This window comes from Barbatula barbatula (assembly GCF_947034865.1).
Source record: "Barbatula barbatula genome assembly, chromosome: 12".
NCBI lineage: Eukaryota > Metazoa > Chordata > Actinopteri > Cypriniformes > Nemacheilidae > Barbatula > Barbatula barbatula.
The window spans coordinates 12,084,752-12,105,893 of record NC_136775.1 but is presented as its reverse complement, the minus strand read 5'-3'; the positions used below and the strand labels follow the sequence as shown (position 1 = coordinate 12,105,893).

Genomic DNA, 21,142 nt, shown 5'->3' with positions numbered 1-21,142 from the left:
CCAAAGTAATGAGTGACTCCTGACTCATTGACTTCTGGCTCACTGACTTCTACAACCAGAACACACAGACGCATTGACTACCATAGTAGGAAAATTGCTTTATACATTCCTTTGTGTTGAACACAAAATAAGATATTTTGAATAATGTAGGAAAGCAAAGAGTTCTGGGGCACTTTTGACTCCCATGGTAATGTCCTACAACTATATAGTAGTCTATGGTGTCCAAGAACTGTTTGGTTACAAGCATTCTTCCAAATATCTTTCGCTGTGTTCAAGAGAAATGAATAGAAATGTATTCAGATTTGGAACAACTGGAGGGTGAGCAACTGTGACAGAATCTTCATTCTGGGTGAACTGTTCCAGCATAATGGGATTTCTTAAAAAACTTTCAAAAAGTAACACATTTTGTCAGGAAACATTTTATTTGAGTTAAACTGTATATAAAGGTGGGAAAAGTTGCTTTTCATCATTTCACATTAGACATGCTTCTAATTATATGAAACACTTCAACTGCATTAACAGTATCCATTTTGTGTTCAAGCACGATGAATATATGAATAAGCACAATAGAAAAACAAACTACTAAATACTGAATTTATTTTTAATAGAAAAGTATGTGGTTATGTAAAAATACAAAGCTTTCGTTGATTTGATCATTGTTTGATGCAAATACTATTACAAATACATAAATACAAAAAATACATGTACATAAATCATTCTGTATTACTTAGTTTAGAGGAACTATTTAAAAACAATTACATTTACAAGTATTTTTAGTTGTGTTGTACAATTCACATTAATCAAAACTGCAGTGCGCATAGAGAAATTATTAAAATAACAAATATAAGAAAAAGGCAGCTTGGTATCAAGAAATGCCAGGCATGTCTGTGTTTTAGTGCATGAAAACTCCAGTTACGGTACCTTATGCTTCAATAGTGTTTGGAAAACAGCAGGTCATAGCAGTTATGGTTAACACAAAATAACCTTAATTTAATTAATCTTATAAAATGAAATTCTACCAGAAGTGCCATGTCAAATCAGAGGTTTTCATCTTTAAGGACAGAAAGGCGATAGTGCTGTCGATTTTAAATACAGTAGCTCTGCAATGTTTATAAAAGTACACAAAACTCATACTTCGAGTTCATAAATTATATTAAAATGTAAGAAAACATAAATCATTGTTTATTGTCATAATTGCATTTTAGCATCGTGTAGCTTTAATGTAGTGCTGATTTACTCAACCCTGCCCTGGATCCACTCCTGCCTTACTTAAGCTCTATGTAAACATCCAGTAAGAAAGTAAATGTGCCTATTCTAATAGGAAGAAAAACTAAAGAATCACAATACAACCTTCTTACCTACTGCTCTCAGACCTGTACAACTAAAACACAATGTACATATCATTACAATGCATGTTATGAAATTCTACATCTAGACCTACAGTGAAAACTACTGTACTGAGGCAGATTTGTTCTTTTGCAAGAGCTGTAAAGTACACACACAACTGCTACAGTCATCTCTCTTCTACTATAACCCCGATAAAACTTTCTTCCTTCCTCCATCTGTATTCCGCTTTCATTTTGTGTAAAACAAAGTTTGTTACTTTCTCCTGCAATAACTAAAGATAAAGACTACTCTTTGTGAATAAACTCTGTACTCCTGTATACACGGCATACAAAGGATAAACATCAGCTGAGGTAAATCATATTCTGAGTATTCGCTTCTAAAAGGATTCAATTAAATATGGACATCTCTTCTTAAAGTCAGGCATATTGTCAAAATGACAAATGATCATTAATGTTGTCTCTATGGTTGAATGGTGGTGTAGATGAAATGTCTGGTGATGTTACTACAGACGGTATAAATATCAGATGTATTCATGCGAAAGATGAAAAAGAGTTAAATCTAAGACTGTAACTGTTGATTTTAAAGCAGAACTGAAGATGTGCCGTGTCAAAAAATTGTGTTTGAATCCCATTTCCTTTTATAGACACAACAACAAACACTCGTTCCCACCCCATTCCACAGATTCTTCTCTCTCTTCAGCAGGAACTGGTCTTCAGGTTGCTCTCGGTGAGAATGGAGGTTATGCTGGAATGATCAAACAACCCCTCATCATCATCATCATCATCGGAGCTGAGAACTGACGAGTCTAAAACTGACTGCCGGGCTTGCTGGATCTTCCTCCTGAAAGTGAAAGATTGACAATACATTAGGGTTGATAAAATGAAATGTCGCTTATTGCTCCCTGAACTTTTTATGGTAGTTTACAAACTACCCAGAAGTATGTGAACCTGCACGTCTAATGAATGGTTTTGGCTTTTCGGTAATTTCAGTGAAAGCAAATCTTCATACTTCAATTGTGTACCTTCAACAATTCAGGGAGGGGCCTGTTCTGTACAGCAGCAGAATTACAATGCCCTTGGCCACAAAACAAGAACAATAAGGGAAATATTTACTAGTAAAAGAATCTGACCTGGCACCACAAACGCCGAACCATTGCACAAAGGTAAAAGATGGGCAGTGTGTGGTGGCTGATCTGAGGAAAGTGTCATCATCTGTGTGTGAGGTTTGAAAAGGTAAAGACTTTAAGAGATTAAAGGTGAGTGCAGTCTGGACACTGTTCTGTTCTGAGCAACGTGTCAAAGGTCGGCTGGAAAACCACAGCTCTACACTAGGCAACAGACCACCGAATATTTGAAATTTGATGTAGCCAAATGTCACAAAGTGGTCACATTGGGAAGTCGATACATTTTCAAGTCTTCATAAGTCACAGCATTTATGCCGCAGGAACAAAGTACTCATGAGCAAAGATGAAAGATTACAAATTGCATACAGCCACTGTAAGATGAATAAAAATGTTAAAGGATAGTCTTCCCAGATGTACAGTTGGTGTTTTAGCCCTCTTTTTTTAGTTTTAAGAGACACACACTGCCCTCTGCTGGCCAAAAAAAGACAGCATTAAAAATCTTGAAATACAGCTAGAAGCTGTTCTCTCTGTCCCGCAGACATACTTGAGCTCATTCTCCAGCGCCGTCACTCGGGACTGCAGTGCCTCCCTTTGTTCCATCTGCTCCTCCATGTCTCTGATGGCTTTCCTCTTCGAGCCCTCCAGCCGCTCCATCTCTGCCTCTCCTTCATCCACCTGCCTCTTCAGCGCCTTCAACTTCAGAGCCAGCTGCAGGAAGACGCGTGTTTAACACAGACCACATCAGAGAAACAAGCTTTACATACGTGTCTATGTAAGATGTGTTTCAGTCACCTGGTCTCTCTGTTCTGCATGCTGCTGTCTCTCCTCATCCAGAGTGATATTCAGCTCCTTTAATTTCCTCTCCAGCCGTCGCTGAGATGACAGCATTGTGTTCTTCTCTCTGCAAACACACGCAAAGATGTGCTTGGATCGGTTCAAGTGTTTTAATGGTTTGCTAAATTTTTTAACAAGAAGTGAAGCTTGGGAATAAAAATATTTCCTTTCCATGTAAGGATTATAAATAAATTAGTATCAGAAAAATTAACCTAGGTAGAGTTTTTTATTTTATATCATCTGGAGCCTGTATGTATTTGCAATGCAGATTGTTTTAAATTAAAGAATTTCTTTAATGATCTCATGGTTCATTGTGGGTATTGTAATTGTGTCACTTACTTTTAGAAAATAAATGATTAATAAGAGTACTTTTTACCTCTCTTCTGTATGCAATCTCTCTTCGAGTTCTTGGATTTTGCTCTCCAGCTGAGAAACACCAGTAGAAGAACGTGACTGGCCCTCCATTCCTGCTAAACGAGACTTGTACTCCTTTATCTGTTAGAGAAACAAAAGACCACACAAAACATCTGAATGAACGCACTGTGCAGTTGAACAAATAAAGGCATGAACTTACAACACTCATCGCTACAGAAACTCTGCTATGGGGTGTACCTGTCTCTCCAGGGCATTTTTGTCCAGTTCCAGATCTTGTTTGGATGATCTCTCTTGCATGAGCTCTGCACGCAGCTGTTCTATCTACAAGAGCAGCATTGTTATCACATTTACAGTATGTTCAGGGCATGTAGCAGATGATTTACAAAAACGGTTCATGTCACATTTTGGGATTTTTTTCTTTGACACTTCACACTGCATTTGAAGAGCTGCATACTCAATTGTGTAAAGAAGTGTACTCAATATTGTCTAAAGAGAACAGTGTGTTTATACAGCACCTGATCACGGCTCCTGTTGATTCTCTCTGTCAGCATTTCTCCATTGCTCTTTTCCTCATCCAACTCAAGCTCCAGATGTTTGATTTTGTCCTGCAGGTGAAGATACACCTCGGTTCTGAATAGCTCTTACCAAAATTACAAATGTTCATACTTATAATATAGATCTGAGAAAATTAAGAGACCACTGCAAATTTCACTTGAATAAATGCATCTTGACATTCTTTGTCTTTCACTTAATGTCATATAATAAAATATAAATATGTACTTGTTTTGGCCTGAAAGCAATTGCATCTTTTATTTTCCATTTTAATTTAATTTGAACTTTTATATAAAAAACTGGAGTGGTCTCTTAATTTTCGCCAGAGCTGTATTCTCTATGTGTGACCAATAAGGATCAAATTTTCAAAATGCTAGGATATTAGGTGGTGGGGTGTAAGACGTACCTCCATGCTGCGGATCTTTTGCGAGTGGTCATTGCGTGTGCTGCGCTGCGTCTCCATCTCGCCCTCCAGATGTTTGAGACGATTGGTCAGAAGCTCTTTATCCAGCAAAGCATTGTCTCTATCTTCATAACATGAGAAGAGCTCCTTCTTTTGACGAGCCAACTAAATATATTCACACACAAAATAAATGAAATTTCTTGGCCAAGTTCTACCAAACATGAATATCTACATTGATATTATATATAATCAATATATGAATATAGGGTGTCTGCAGCACACCTCCTCCTGTAGGGAATGGATGGTGCGCTGAAATCTCTCCAGCTCACTCAGCTTCTCTTTGGTGCTTTTCTGAGAGTCTTGCTGTTCCTTCCTCCACTTCTCTCTCTGCTCGTCCAGCTGAGCCTGTAGGAGCCGCACCTCCTCACGGGAGGCTGCAGACAAGCGCTCCATCTAAAAGAGAGAGAAGAAATTAGATGATGAGATGAAGAGAAATACTGGAGAGAAAGACCGTTTTTTTACTGTCACACACACCTCTTTGTTGAGTTTGTCCAGAGCTCTATCCTGCTGTCTGCGCTGGTCATCCAGCTGTGTGTTGTCCTTGCGCAGGGCGTCTCTGTCCTTCTCTCTCTCCTCCTGGTTGCGAGCCAGCTCGTCCCTCTCCAGGCCCAGCCTTGAGCTCTCACGTCTGGACTCCTCCAGTTGCTGCTTTAGTCTTCTGGTCTCCTCCTGCTGCTCCTGCTCAACCGCAATGCTCTGAGACACATGCTCCTGCAGCTGAGACTGGAGTGACAGACAGATGAAAGTGTCAGACAAAAAGAGCAGAAATCGTTCAGAAATCCGTAGTATGAGAGAGCAAATGAGGGGAATGATGCATCTTTACCTCCAGGCGTGTGATTTTCTCCTTCATGCGAATGTTGTCTCCCTCAAGTTCTCCGCTCTCATGCATCAGACTGTTTGCTTTGGTTTGTAAAGAGCAGAGTCTGTCTCTCTCTGACTGCAGCTCTTCCTTAACTGAGAGCAGCTGACCGCGCAGTTGCTCCGCCTCCCTTCCCGCATCACTCAACTCACCCTGCAAGGCTTCCACCAATGATGGCTCAGCAAGCTGATGGAGATTTAGAAAAACACATTTGACAACAAGCAGAAAAAACACACATATCAAGATCATTTAAAAAAATAAACACGTACCTGTTTGCTCCTCTCATGTACTTTTGTCAGCTCCTCCTTGTCTCTGCGTGATTGGTCCTTCAACCTGTCGATCTCATATTTCTGCTCTGCCTCCAGCTCCTGTTTGCTCTTCTTTAATAAGACGATTTCCATGGTCTTCTTATCAAGGTTCTCTTTAAATTTATCCACCTCTGCATGGGCCTTCTGCAGGTCGGCACGGCAACGCTCAAGCTCCTAAGGAACCATTGACAGTGCGTGTGAGAGTATTGCTGCGTCCCAATTTGACTACTTAATACTATGCACTAAAAGTATGTACTATTTTTGTTAAGGAAATGTATATACATTTTAGTGTGTAGCAAAAAATATGCACACACTTGGATATAAAAGGAAAGAAGTGCTGTATTTTTCCTGTTATTAAGTATTTAATCATTCAGTGTTTCATATGTAATGTTAACTCTAAAGTTATATTTATTAATTTAGTGACGCATCAGTTAATTAATTTTATTAATGCAGTGGAGCATCACTAAACTCCACCTACTCGCGGGGAGTTGTGGGTAATATTTGCCATTAGAGTGTGCATCATTCTGCACTTCGACTTTCTACAGAAAGTAGTTCCATCCAGGAATCTTTGGAATACGCTTTTCAACATGCTACAATTTGGAACATACTAATTCTAATTTAGAATACTATTTAGGATAGATGGTATGCTAATTGTGATGCAGCTTATGTGTCTATGCACGAATGGGTGGGAGCTAACTATTGTACGTCATGTGTGTCTATGGGATATAACATTTTTGTGTACCTGGCTGTGTGTCTGTGTGTGTTTGGGATCTGGTATCTGCTGTTTCATGGTGGTCACTTTCTCCTGCAGCTCTTTAAGCTCCTCCTCAAACTCCTCTTTCTCCAGACGAACCTGAAGTAACCTAAAACAAACACACAACACCAAACAAAAAAGCCTTTTAAACAACCTGCACACATATGCTGCCCATAGCAGCTGTGAAATTGTTCTAGGGAAAGCTTGTTCTTAGATTTATTGACAATGAATCAGTAGTTGACCCACACAGATTTACAGTGTCAATATTTAGAAGATTCTGTAGATAAAGTACACAAGTAACGCTCAAAACAGGCACAGGCAGCTTTCTGTTCTTTTACAGTTAGGCCAGATAGAGAATTTCTGAAGCAAACGAGAATTAAAATGAATCTAAATATGCATTGTGTCGTAAAGCAGTAGTGATCAAAGGTCAGCTCAGAATATGTATAGGTTATTTTCTATTCAGTCTAGTGCCTTTGTTAATAGTAAGAATTAACTTTCTTGATATTAAATGAAATAATTATACACCAAGAAATAATTTATTTAAAATGGTGATCATATAGGGACTAAGGTTTAGCTCACATGAACAGAAGACGCAAAGGCAAAATCTGCAAAACAAGAAATCAAATCCAATTGGTTGTGTGACTCACTCCTGTTTGGTGTTTCGCAGCTCTTCTCGGCCGGACTGAAACTGCTCTCTCCAGTGATTTCCCTCATCTCTGCTCTCCTCCAGCTGCTGCTGAAGTGTCCTCAGCGTTGAGTTCACGCGGTGACGCTCCGCTTCTATGGACACCTGAGACTGAGGCACAAATACATAAATATAACTGTGCACAAAGCCGTTAATAAATAAATCAACGTGTAATAAATAAATTACACTCTTGTGTCCCTACAACTTAGTTTTAGAGGTTTACCTGTGAAACCTGCTCCATGCTGGCTCGAAGTCGCTCCATGTCTTGCTGGTATTGCTCTCTGAGCGTCTCAATTTCTTTGTCATGTGTGGAGACCTCCTCTTTGAGCGCCCCCTTGAGAGCGGTGAGCTCTCTCTCTCTCTGTCTCAAGACATCCTCCTGCCTCTGACGCAGTGCTGCCGCTTCAGCCAAATCGGCTCTCACTGCCATCAACTCCTGTACATAAAAATAACTAAATGTAAAGACCACAAGCAACCATGAACCCTACACTTTGTCGATGGGGGCACATCCACTCACATCTATTGGCAGTTTAATGTCCCCTAACATTTCTGGGTTTTCTAAGACTGGAATGTATGTTAAACATGGAGAATGATTAACTGTGGCAGCTGTAAAACACTGGATATTGTGACAAATCCTCCTATCCAAAGCTCCACATAGGAAATATGACAAAATAGTAATCAGTAATTACTGTATTTTTTAAGTTTCCACAGTTTGCCCTCTGACTTACTTTCCAATTAATGACTGCATGCCAAATCTAACAGAACGTCATGTGCAGTGTGTAACTATGTAACATGTGTGATCACCATGTGTATTGTGTCAGCATCAGCTCTGTTGTCAGTCTCTCTTCTAAGCTCTTCCTGTAGTCCAGCCAGCTGATCCTCCTGCTCTCTGACATGATACTCCGCATTCTCTCGGTCTATCCGCAACTGAGTCAGCCTAACAGAGAAAAAGCACAACAAACTCAATGTATCATGAGTCAAAAACCTTATGAATGTCTAAAACTACTGGCATGTGAAAGAATGCAACATTTTTTTTAAATAAAATAAATAATATTAGAAATAAGTAATTTACATTTGTATTCTTATGCTGTATAAAATATGATGATGATTCAATTTGAAATTTGAAGTAATTTGAAAGAAAATCACTGCCCCTTCATATATTGCACTATATTACAGCTATTATGGTAATAAGATTATATTATTCTGTGAAAGTTGTGTTTGTCTCACTCTGAGTGTATCTGGTGTAGCTCTGTATTCTTTCTGGCCAGCTGTTCCTGCAGATGGACATTTTCATCCAGATATTTCTCAAGCTCCTCATTCAGAGATTCATCAGTTCTGTTCACCTGAGAACTCTGAAGAAAAATATTTCATTTAATTTCTACACGTCCAAAACATTCCAAATTTAATAAACCCCCAGCACAGTCTATGATATAGTTAACCATAATCAGTTATTACCAGTGTTATCCAGAAGCTAGAAGAACACTCACTAACACCATGTGTGCAAAACAGGTTTTTATGCAAACACAGTATTAACAGATTATGCTCCGATTAAGCCAAACAACAGTAATTCTCATCCACCTCTGACAGTTTCTAGGCAACAAAGTAACCATGAGTTGTTTTTCTAACCCTACTGACATGCAACAGATTTGAAGATAAAATCCTGCATCGGTGAGCATTATCCATTATGAAAAAAACTAAATCCATAATAAAATCTAAAAAAATTATATGTAGAACAATAAAAATCACAGAGTAGTACAGAGTAATCTTATAACATGCTGAATGCCAATAAACAGCACAGCATGCAATATTCAAATGTGTTGTTAAAATATTTTGAAACAGTGATATTAATTCTAAAGTTTAAGGGATTTTGGACAACTTGTGCCAGTTTTAAACGTCCAATAATTATGTTGAGCATCTGTGTTATGCTGCACATTGCAGGCATATTCATCAGTCCTGTATCTGCATATTTGGGACTAAACATACTAAATCTATATGACAGCAAATCATCTTTGTACAGATAAATGACAACGTCCAGGTTTTTTCCAAGTCTTGTTTAATGCTTTTGTAATGTTATAGTATTGGTATTTTTATGGAGAAACTCCATGTATAAGAAAAAAGCTTTATCTTTATCTGTGTTTTCCAATACAAAAATGGGTGATCAGGCAGACTTAGTAAATGTTAGTAAAGGTTTTCTTAAATTAGATCTCGACCAAAAATAAATTGTCGGTTAAATATTACATTTAGTGAGTGTATGTTTGTGTGGGTGGCTTATGGTAGAGGCAAACATATTGCTTCCTCCACTTACTCAAAACTGGGCTCAGCTGTTCTAAGTGAGATGGGATCTGCTGCCAGCTCATTACAGTTAAGCAAGAGATGCCAACACATAAAAAGCCATTGATGTAATGCCAATTTTAGAGATGCCTGAATATCCAACACAGTGCCAGCTGAGCCAACCTAACAACTAGAGTAAATGCTTATACCCGAATTAATTAAGACAGATATCTCCAAGAACTGTTTGTTTCAACAGTACTGTTTTACAAATCAGCAATAACATTTTTCAGCAGTAGTGTCAAAACTGTTTGAATAAAAGACAGGGTGAGAGTCATACTGGTTGTTGAAGCAGATAGTCATTCATTGGGTTTTAAACGAGGATTTGTAATGTGTATTGAAATGATAAATTACATGGTTAGTTGAGGTTTTCACATGTTAGTACATTCTTAGTTAGTACGTAGCAGAAATCGCTTTGTTGTACTCCACACTTTTGTAAATATCTTTGGATAAAAGTGTCTGTCACATGATGTATGCCACCCAGAAAATCCGAGTGAATAAATGTACATTTCAAGCCTCAAATGGTTTAATAGTATAACCTTACCTTCAGTCCTTGGATCTTACTGCAGATGATTTGAACCTTACGCTTAATGATAGTGTCTCCCTCTGTACTCCTAACAAATCAAAGTTAACATTGACATTTTCAGACTATTCAATTGGCAAGTGTTTCAACTATGCACAATACATTTTCGGCCATATCTGCATCGGCTGATAAATGGTAATTTTGGTATTTGCCCAATAATAAAATAAGACTTGTGGCTATTGAGAACAATTTGACTGGATTACTCTGAAACAAGTTGATCTACAATTGTTTATTAAATACAAACTACTACATACCAGAAAAGTTAAAACAAATCTTTGGTACATGATTTTTAGGGAAAAGAGAGATCTAATGGTCACCTTGTTTTCTGCAGAGCATGTTTAAAAAAAAAGCAGTTGTCCACTTTTTGCCTTTTGTTTCAGTCTCAGAAAAATGTATATTAATATTTAGATACGGTAAAGTATTAATCTACTGTGCAATACAGAGTTTCTCTTGTCAATTTGTTTTGTTTTTATGCTCTAAATTGATAACAGGATGTGTGTCAAGTTTTATAAGACATGAAACGGTGCAAGTTATCATTTTAAACTCTATATACTGCATACAAAACATTCCTTTACTAAATGAAGGCTTTCAGAATTTAAGATCATATAATATTAGTACAAGTATTGTTCTTTGGTTTACCCCTGTCGCAGAACACCATAGATTATCTGCTGTATTTGGTCTTCGGATGACATCTCTGACCCTGAACTCTGACCCTGGTCCAACAAGAGGTCAGGGGTGACCTGAAAGCAATTGTAAATAACACACACAGTTCATTAGACATTAATATAAACTCACAAAATAACATTTCTTATACAATCTGTGACATAGCAATGGATCCTTCCGAGTAGTAATACGAGTATACGCACTGATCTCTTCTGTCCTGCATTGAATATCATTTGGCTTGATTTAGCTGATTCGTGTCAGTTAACAGAGTATCAGGTTGATCACTAAACCCACTGTAACCTACTCCGATTTCACCTAATGTACATATTTGCATGTTCCAAAACCTAGTGGGGTGCCTAACTAGACAGTATGTTAAGGTGTCATATTGTAAGTGAGGATCTAATGCGGCACACTGTATTATTGGAGAATGCAAGCCAAGAAGTTCATTGACACGACATTCATCCAAGATCCTGGGTAAATAAATAGACAGAAATCTAAATTTTAATAAATTAATTTGAAGTATTAATGAAAAATGTGTGATTACTAGAGCACATTAGAGTGTCAGTAACCTGGCACCATGCTTACATAAAAATCTACTCATCTTACAAACATCATGTCGAGTCCATTAGGCTTCATTTAAAATGTAAGTAGCCCATGGCATACTCTGAAATGTTGCAACCAAAACATACAAATGTAATTTTCTCATTTACTCACATGAGAATCAACTGATGTGAGCCGCTGATTTGAAGATGAAGTGACAGCTTTGACCTTGGCAACAGACCCGGAGCCTCGTCCAAGGCTGCTGTAGGCAGAACCAGGTGAAGAAGAGGGTGGTGAGGGGTATGAGTTCTGAACAAGATTAGAATGTGATGATGATGCTGAAGCAGGTCTCTCTTCAGCATTAAGACCAGGATAGCGCCCCCTAGCAGTAGCTCCAGAGTTATCCACTTGTAGAGAAGGGTCCCCCTCGAACCTTTCAATGAATCGGTTGCCAGGAGTCTGGCGGTTGGAGCTGGGAGCGCGTTCACTGTATTGGGATATTTCCACAGATTCTGATGAGGTGTACTGACTGCCTCTTCGGAAAGTGCCGTTCAGCCCGGCCTGGTGGGAACCACCCCACTGATTTCTCTCCATCCTTTCTCTAGGACGGGCCCGCTCTGTTCCCACACCAATGCCACCGCCATCCAGGTTGCCGTAGCTACCAGAGCGTCCGTCTCCGAGCGGACGCCGGATTGGATCTGGTAAATCATCACTGCTGTCCAACAAGTCTCCGTGAGAATGAGCTCTACGCAACGGGCCATTCTCTCCAGATGAGAAATACGGCCCCTGGATTACTCCATCTTCCCGCCTCCTATCATGCAAGGAGAAAATTTGACATAATAGATTAAAAATACCTCACAATTAATTCCAGCAGAGTTTTGTTTAAGTACTTGAGGTGATACTGTAATCAATAAACAAATGAGAGAAAGAGCAAACAATACCTGGGCAGGCTGTTGTAAGCAGGTGGTTGGGTTCTCAACTGCACTCCATAAGAATCTCCTTTCTCTCCATCTTTCAGTACAACATATGGCTGTCCACCGATGCCCTGTACCCTTACAGCCACGCCATAGCGGGAGGACGGCTTTTTGGGACCCTCTTTTCGAGCCTGACCACTCACTTCCCCTCCGGTATCATGTAGGTTATTTATAAAGCGAATCTGAACACCATGGTCTACTGGAGTCTTCCTACCCGAGACAGGAGCAGACATACTGGAGACAACATGAGATCAGGAGAGAGAGACAAGCATAAAGTCAGCGCACACATCTGAAACAGGGTGACATTTTTTGATTCTTTAAGACCTATTAATAGATGAACCATAGTTTAAAGCAGTCATCCTCAATAGGCGGATCAGGACCTTTGCTTCGTTCCATCTCGACCGCCAGACATAGCCAAATAAACCATTTAAAACTTGAAACTTTTTTGGTTGTTTGAACTGAGCCGCGCGTCTTCACAACTTAGAATCACATCACACGCTCTCAGAAATATTAATGAAATATATATTTAGCTGCTATATCCTCGAATATCTTCCTTTAGCGCCAAACACGCCTTATTTTAACCCTTTCAGCTTCCTGTGCGCGCGCTGCTTCTCTCCCGCAATGAAGAGCAGCAAACACGTCCTTATTTTAACAACACAATTGCAGAAACGCAGAGCAGGTTAATGGACACACAACAGTAAACAAAATGCAGCTAATATTAAAGCATTTGTATCCATCAGTCTGTTTACTGTTTTCCAAATGTCTCCAACCTTTCGACCAGATTTGTGATATTTTATTAACCATAACGTTTTTATCTACAATTAGCAGTAGCATTATTAGCCAGCATGTAAACATTTGTAACCCTGTGAAAACCTATGCTAACATCTCATCATCGAATTGATTATTAGACAACAAGCATCAAAGTTTAATTTCTAGCATTGATTTCACAAGATATTGGTATTATTCTGTCATTATTGAAGATATTGTTATATTTTCACAGAATATTCTGTAGAATGATTTTATGAAGGACTTTTGCTGGGTTTTCACAAGCAGATCCCATTTTGAAATGAACAACGATTTAATAGGAAAATTATTTGAAGATAGAAGTAGTTCTGTTATTATAGTAAAAGTAGTTAGTAACCCTGTTTTCTGTTTTAATTGTTACATTACATTTGCTGTCTGCATGTTGTCAGTAGTTATTTTTATTTACAAATATTAATTATCAGACTTCTATTAAGAGGGCATTCCCCTAATTTTTCTTTTGCGTTTTAGAAAAGTTTCACATACACACGACAACGTTATCATAACAATCCGCCTTTACACAGATCCGCAAAAATGACTAAAACACTGTATTATGCATGCCACACTTGCGATCTGATCCAAAAGCGCAGTTTAAAAACCCTTCTTCGGCGTGAATGAGTGTTAAGCTTGGTTGGTTGGTGTAGTAAATCTACACTTTGCTGGAGAAGCGTTAACAAACTATTGCGCAGCACAAAAAACCCATGTGATTTCTGTCAATAGATCTTCCAAAAAAATTACACACAACATTTTTAACAGGATAAAAATCTTACAGTTATTCTATGGAAGTCTAATTGGATCTTAAAAGTTACTTTTTCCATAACCATATTTTTTTCTTGGATCATCATATCCTTTGACAGCCAACTCTAAAACTGGATATTAATGAATCACAAAAGTACAATTGTACAAAATATTGATGTTTTAGATGAACAATTTAATTTATAGACACGGTGGGTACTGTGTTGCAGGATCAAATAGCAAACACTACTCAATGCCATCGCCTCTGAATCTTGGCACATAAGACCCACTGTCCTTCATTATTCATTAACACTAAAACGCACACTCAACAAAAAAAGCACCATTTCTCATGATGACCAAGTCAAATGGTCAACTAGTTTAACTATTCTTACTCTACATGAATCCTTTCAATACATTTTAATTCCTGTTCTTGTACTTCAGATGCCAATTAACATAATAACACGTGTCTAATGACACTAGTCATTCTGACTTGGCAATATGCTGTCTAGTACTCATTCCTATAGTATAACTCCATTTTCATGAAAACCCAAAGAATCCTTCACCATAACTTGTGATTGGGGGTGTAACCATGAGATGAGACACGAGACTTCAAAAAACAAGATGTTTAGACTTTTTAAAGCAATCCTCAATGATAAATATATAGGGAGATTTTTTCTTTTATTCACCTTAACACAAAATGCAAAATATTTATCATAAAACCAACTTTCTTTGCGAAACACATTAAACTTCTATTTTAATGAATTATATAATGCAGTAATATTTTTATCTATATGCTTTTGCATAGTGCTCGATTTAGCAGAGGTGGCGATCATCATATCACACCGTCAATCCTCCTTCCTCCACTGACAGAACCTTCATAACCCTCAGAGAAACAGTTAAAACTACATAAATACACCATGTATGTTCTGCTTACATTGCACATATGTAAGAGACAGATGATCTCTTTTTGAAGAGGTTTGCCTGTGAATGTATTTAAAATGTGAACTGAACTTGCAGTTGCTATAATGTACTTGTGGCACAGTCAGCTCAGCTGCTGTTCAACCCCGCGCTCCCAAAGCACTGCTGGCAGCACGAACCGCCGTAAATGCTAGTGCTTTTATGCACGAGGGGCTGCAGACGCATGAGACGTGCGGAAGGTTGAAACCCGTCTGTATAGCGCATGTTTACATAGAAAAATGGTAGGATTGTCTATGAATGGCTGGGCCGGTCACTTTAGCTCACAGCACAGCACGGCACGCGTGTTCTGTACAGTAATGAAAACAGGTCAAACCACAACAAAATGTGCACTCACACAAATGCTTCAGAATATATTTTGAGGTTGCACAGGTTAAATTTAGGGGCATATGCACCTAAAAATATTCGCAATTTCGAGCCCAGCACTCCATCATGCCAATTGCGTAAGGAAAGTGTGTTCTCGCGAGACCAGTTGGATCTCGACACACCCTTACTTGTGATGTAATGGACGAGAAAAATAAAGGTGTGCCTTTTGTGATGGAATGAAAGTGCCTCAACCAGGAACAGTGTGAAGGGTGTGACAAAGGAACAAAGTGCATCCACAGACATCACAACCACACTGCAGTGAACATCACCTGAGAATCTGAGATAACTCGTAATGACAGCTGAACCACAAGTAAAGGACAAAGAGCAATCCTGTTCACGCATTCAAAATAAAGAGACACATTTTTACTGCTTTCTCTTTCTGTATTTTTCATTCTCAATGTTAGTAATTGACAACATAGCAACACGCTTTGTAAAGTCCTATTGATTAAAAATTGAAAGAATTTTGCAGCAATAAATAAAATGTGTCCAATACACAAGCTTTCAGGACTGCACTAGATCGGTGATGCTACAGTATGGAATTTATTATGTTTTATCATTAGATTTTCGAGAGTAGGTCAATGACTGAGAGCAGATAAAGGAGAGCTGAGCTTCCAGACGTGTGGTATGGAGTTTTGTGCTGACAGATAGACAGGTGCCTCAAAAAGATACATTCATCATTTGTGATCACTGTGGTTTCAATGGGATCTCTGACACTTTTACACTATCACACCCGAGCAGGTGGAGTTTAAAACACAGGCAAAAGACTTTGAACTCCATAAAGGGTTGTAAAAAAGAGATTTGTAATATAGCTATTTGATCATATTTATCCTAAAGGTCTAGACCGGGGTGCCCAAGAAATTTAGTTTTTAACCTTATATCTAGAAAAACATGCAAAACATGTTCAAAGAGTAGAACAATTTCATTTCGGCCTCAAAACACTGACATTCCAAAACAAGTCATTATTGGATAAACAAAAAACAGACTACATTTTTCATTTACATTTTATGCATTTGGCAGACGCTTTTATACAAAACGACTTACATTGCATGATACTATACATTTGTATCGGAGTATTCGCAATCCCTGGGATCGAAAACCATGACCTTAGCGCTGCTAGCGCCATGCTCTAACCACTGCGCTACAGGAAAGCTTTGTATACACAAGCTAATGCCTTCCACCAGCATCATTAAAAAGATATGGCAACTAAGGTAGAAAACCATGAACAGGGTCAGAACTATGTGCAGTTTAACTATGTATTTGGCCTCTTTGCCAACAATTGTCTGGTCAAACAAACCAGACCAAACTAAACAAAAATTCGGTCATGGCCCAAATTAATGTATTTCCTCTGTGTCAGTGGCCAGGCAAACAGAAGCACCATTTAGTATTTCTGCACTGCATTATCTGATACACTGACTGAATAGAGGGAGTCTGTGAGTTGGACGGAGGGGGAGTAAGAGGACCCTCTTCCCATTATTACAGTGAAGTGGGGCAGAAAACAAGAGCAGCTATGCTGAGAACACTACTTTCTCTATCACTTGTTCTCTCTTTCCTCATCAAAATCTGTGAAGAAACTGCATTGATTCATGCAGTCCAGGTCCAAGTTTCTGTGTCATAAGGGGCAAATAAACTGTTCAGTGTTGAATGAAGAAGAGAAAAGCTATTAAATGCTCATGCACAATGCATCTTGTCGGTTTAAAAGATTATATCGTAGCTGTCCTTTTGAAACCTTGTATGTTGAAATTCGCAGTTTTTTAGGAAATGAATAAAACACTACATATGGAATGATTACGTACATACTGTGTGGTCGAAGTAGACAAGCACTGTTAAATTATTTTTATTGGTTAGATATTTGCAAGACCCAGTGACAAACATAAAGGGTAACTAATAATAATGATTTATTTTCAAAAAATGAAAATAACGAAATATGGAAATACAAGATTTCAGAAGGACTGCAGCGTTATTCTGCCTCTCTTATTCGGTTTCTCCTGTACTGCCTCTTACCCAATCTACCCCATTATACCTCAGACATATCCACATTACTTTTTCTACAGTTAATCCTTGAGGCACATGTTGACTTGAGGCACATGTTCTTGGACAGTGCTAACCTTTTTTGTCTCACAACCCAGTAATATACACGCTCAAGTGCACTTTTCACCAGAGACTATGCCAGCTCCAGTTTGGAGAGATAATGCTTACCCTTGCAAGGACTCCAGATTATGTCAGCTCTGGATCATCATACAAAAAGATGATTTTAGAGATTACTACATACACTATGATAGATTTACAATGCACATTCATTTCGCTAAACGCAAGAACAGACATTTTCTGTATTGCTGCTTTTAAACAATTTGCATTGTGAAAATAATCTCATTACAAATAAATGAAAATTGAATTGAACGATAAACTGAGCATAAAAGTTGATACTGCTAATATTGAATATTGGACATCACAGCATTTAAATTATGATCATTATTTAAATTAATTATGAGGCATAATTTAACCTTAAAAGCAACCAAAAGTGTACATGCAAATAGGGCTGTCATAATTATCTTATCGCAGTTATTTCAGATAACCGCAATAATTGTATATCCTTAGAAAACAAGGGTGATCTGCATCCTGCAGCATTTATTTTACATCCACCATCGTTGATCTGCACTCACTGTTCTATTGAAGTTATTCCGGATTTGCTGCATCTAAGCAGCAAGACGACATCATCCTCATATCTTAGTCTTTTCTGTTAAGGTCACTCTATAGGGAATGTAGTTATTTACAGAATTTTCACTTTTCTTAATGTATCTATCTATATTTTATTAATTGAATAAATTAATTGTAATTCATCGTTTTAATTGTCAAAGCCTTTAAACAGACAAATCACCATAATCACAATTGTTTAATAGACAATTAATCGTCAGCAAAATTTCTCAATCGTGAAAGCCCTACATGCAAAATAGACTCACAAAGTCTCTTTGACCATCAGAAAGACAATTTGTCTTAATAAAACTCACTTAATAATCCTACTCTTCTAGGTATAGTACATTTGCTTACAGCTCTGAGAGACAGAAACCTCTTAATCTCTCATTTAATAGAATTTTCTGATCTTATATCTCCCTAGCCCTCAGATGTAGAACTTTTAATAGAATAAGGGAAGACTAGGTATACCGATTAGGAGACATATGTGCAATCACTATGACTTCTAAGTTGTTTGTTGATCATTTCATTAAACCGAGTCAATGCTTTTACAGACAGCACCAGTATATAATTTTACCCTGAGGTGTGTCACGTCGTACTTCGTTCTCATCTCTGTATAAGAACATTTTTAGTTCAAAATGTATTCAGTGCAGAATATCAGAGCACAAAAGCATGCTTGGAACTTTGGTACTGTAATATACCCAACCCAATCTCTAAGCATTGTTAAGTAGCACAGATTATATGAACCGCGTGTGTATTACAGGCATGCCAACGAAATACAACCTCTTATTTATTTTCGATTAATCTAAAAAGAAAGGATTTACCCATTACTGACACTGATTTGTGTTTCATCTGATATTCAGGAATCTAGTTCCTGTGAGAAACCATTGAAGAATGTGTAGCCTATTGCAGGATTTCATCACATTTTAGATAGTCTGTTATTCCTCCACTGTTACATTAGTGCTTGACTCCCATTGGCATTCTTTGTTTCCTGCCAAAATCCCTCTCAGTCCCTCTCTTCTTTTTCAATAACCTTTTTGCCCCCTCCCTTCTCCTTTCAAGACAAACAAGAATATCTCCTTCCAATGAACCTCACTGGCATGACTAAAACAGGTTCCAGTGTTGCTAAACACAAGATCCTTCACCCGTGCTCTTTGGAGCCCACATATCCACAGAACACACGTACTTATGCTGAAATATTATGTAAGCCAGTATGTGCTGATAACTGGCTGGAAAAAGCATGTGAATTATGCTTGGGCTGTACAGTAAATCAAACTAACTAGTGTATCAAACACTCGTCAGCAATGACAGGGTTAACATAAAAATAGTGTGTGTGTGTGTGTGTGTGTGTGTGTGTGTGTGTGTGTGTGTGTATTAACGTTGTTTGTCCAGGGCTCAGCATAGAGGTCAATAACCATGATGCCATATTATGATATAGTACGGATTGTAACAATGTGTCTGGATATGTTTACATTCGTTTAAATGCTTTACCCTCCAAGTACTTCATTTAGCAGCCATTTAAACGACTGAGAGAAAGTAGTGTTGTGAAGAGTGTGAGTTGAAGCTTAGCCCTATAAAATTCTTCCGCACTGAGTCACGGTTTCAGCCCTCGCGCATGAATATTGCCAACGAAGCAACAGTTTTTGAACAAAATACAAAACACACTCTTTAACACTGATGAGATATTAATTGACGTCACACGTTTGACAGACTACGTTGTAACCTGACAGCTCACTTCACACTTGATATTGGCTCTATTCATTTGAATGCAAATTTAGCCATTTAAACACAACAACTGAAGTGTTTAGCGGACTTTAGATAATCACAACACAGTAAAAGAACTGTTCGCCACGTCAAGACTTCTCTCATGACTTGTTCCCAACGCGTGAAGCGCAGGTGTTCGCCTGTCCGTGCACCTGCGCTACGAGTTACAAAATCTCCCGAGGCGAAGCGCACGTTTTCAGAGATAAAAAAACAATGGAAAAAATACACTTAATCCGTTGGAGAGCCATAATCCAATCTTTTATAAGAGCTACTTCAGAATAGCATAAAATACAACAAACTACAAACCTCATAACAGCTGTCAAAAGTGTTACACCCAATGGAAGGAAGTTCAGCCCGAGAGGGAGTTTAATTCATGTGGCGCGCGACAAATAACTTAGCATCAATTTCTACACAGGCTAACAGGCTTAGCGACTATAGCGAGTAAAAACACTTAACTTACGTGATAAAGTTTTTACTTGACTGCGCGGGATGTTTCTCTGTTACCTCTTGCGACTTTCCTTCATGGAAACTGATAGTGTACAACGTATCTTAAATATGACAGTCCCAAGCAATGAGCCCCAGGGGGAAACACTTGCTAAAGACAACCTGTGTTACCTTTCAGACCGATACCGCATGCCCCGCCCAGTCTGACTGAGAGGAATGACCTCATTGGTTGATGGTGGCTTCGTGGGTGGAGAGCATGACATGGTTTGTTTTTAGATTATTGGTGTGGTTGAATGTCAATCTCAATTAAATCTGGGCTTTTTGTCACTGGGAACAGTGGATACTTTAAACGGGGTGTAAGTGAGAGGTAGGTACAGGGCTGGCATTGATGTAATAAGTAGATTTCAGCTTGCACGATTTGGGAAAAGCGGGCCGTTTCATGGTTTATCAGAATCAGAATCAGAATCAGAATCAGAATCAGAATCAGAATCAGAATCAGAATCAGAATCAGAATCAGAATCAGAATCAGAAAAGCTTTATAACCCAGTGGGCTTCCAACCCACAAGGAATTTTCTTTGGTGTTGGAAGATCTAGTACAGACATTCAACACAATGACAATACAAATATTCTAATTCTACGAATATTCTAAAATATACATATATAAAATAAAATAATATTTTAATTAATGAGAATATATATATATTAACAGAGAAAAACAGTCATCCTGCTTTATTATATCAGTGGTTTATTTTGATGCAAAACAGCCCTACATAGGCCTGCCGACACATACTGTTTTACGAGAAATACAATGATAGAATGGGTGCTTGTCAGTGTTCATAAACATGCCCTTGGTAATACAATGCAGTTATTCCTCACTTTGGTAACAGTCAGAAGTCACGTGTTAGCAAAGTCAGGGGCATTGTACTCTGTGATTGCAGCCCAACTTCCAGCACTTAGTACTGTAATAATATGAAGGTAGAT

General features: G+C 38.3%; 1 protein-coding gene across 2 annotated transcripts; it reads right to left on the bottom strand.

Annotated features, from left to right (window-relative positions):
- Positions 1-406: 406 nt before the first annotated feature.
- cgna (cingulin a) lies at positions 407-20,342 on the bottom strand. Of its 2 annotated transcripts, none has more exons than XM_079470000.1 (21): positions 20,178-20,342; positions 12,356-12,622; positions 11,589-12,225; positions 10,851-10,951; positions 10,173-10,242; positions 8,528-8,652; positions 8,105-8,237; positions 7,524-7,736; positions 7,263-7,411; positions 6,604-6,724; positions 5,823-6,035; positions 5,518-5,739; positions 5,169-5,417; positions 4,917-5,087; positions 4,638-4,799; positions 4,195-4,284; positions 3,917-4,000; positions 3,681-3,799; positions 3,263-3,371; positions 3,015-3,178; positions 407-2,187 (listed from the first exon to the last, which is right to left on the bottom strand). In XM_079470000.1, the coding sequence occupies exons 2-21, from the start codon at positions 12,619-12,621 to the stop codon at positions 2,043-2,045; spliced, it is 3,543 nt and encodes a 1,180-aa protein (XP_079326126.1). In that variant the 5' UTR covers position 12,622; positions 20,178-20,342; the 3' UTR covers positions 407-2,042. The 2 variants fall into 2 exon arrangements, with proteins under 2 accessions (XP_079326126.1, XP_079326127.1); XM_079470001.1 differs by having other exon boundaries at positions 7,263-7,405; positions 20,178-20,307.
- Positions 20,343-21,142: the final 800 nt, after the last annotated feature.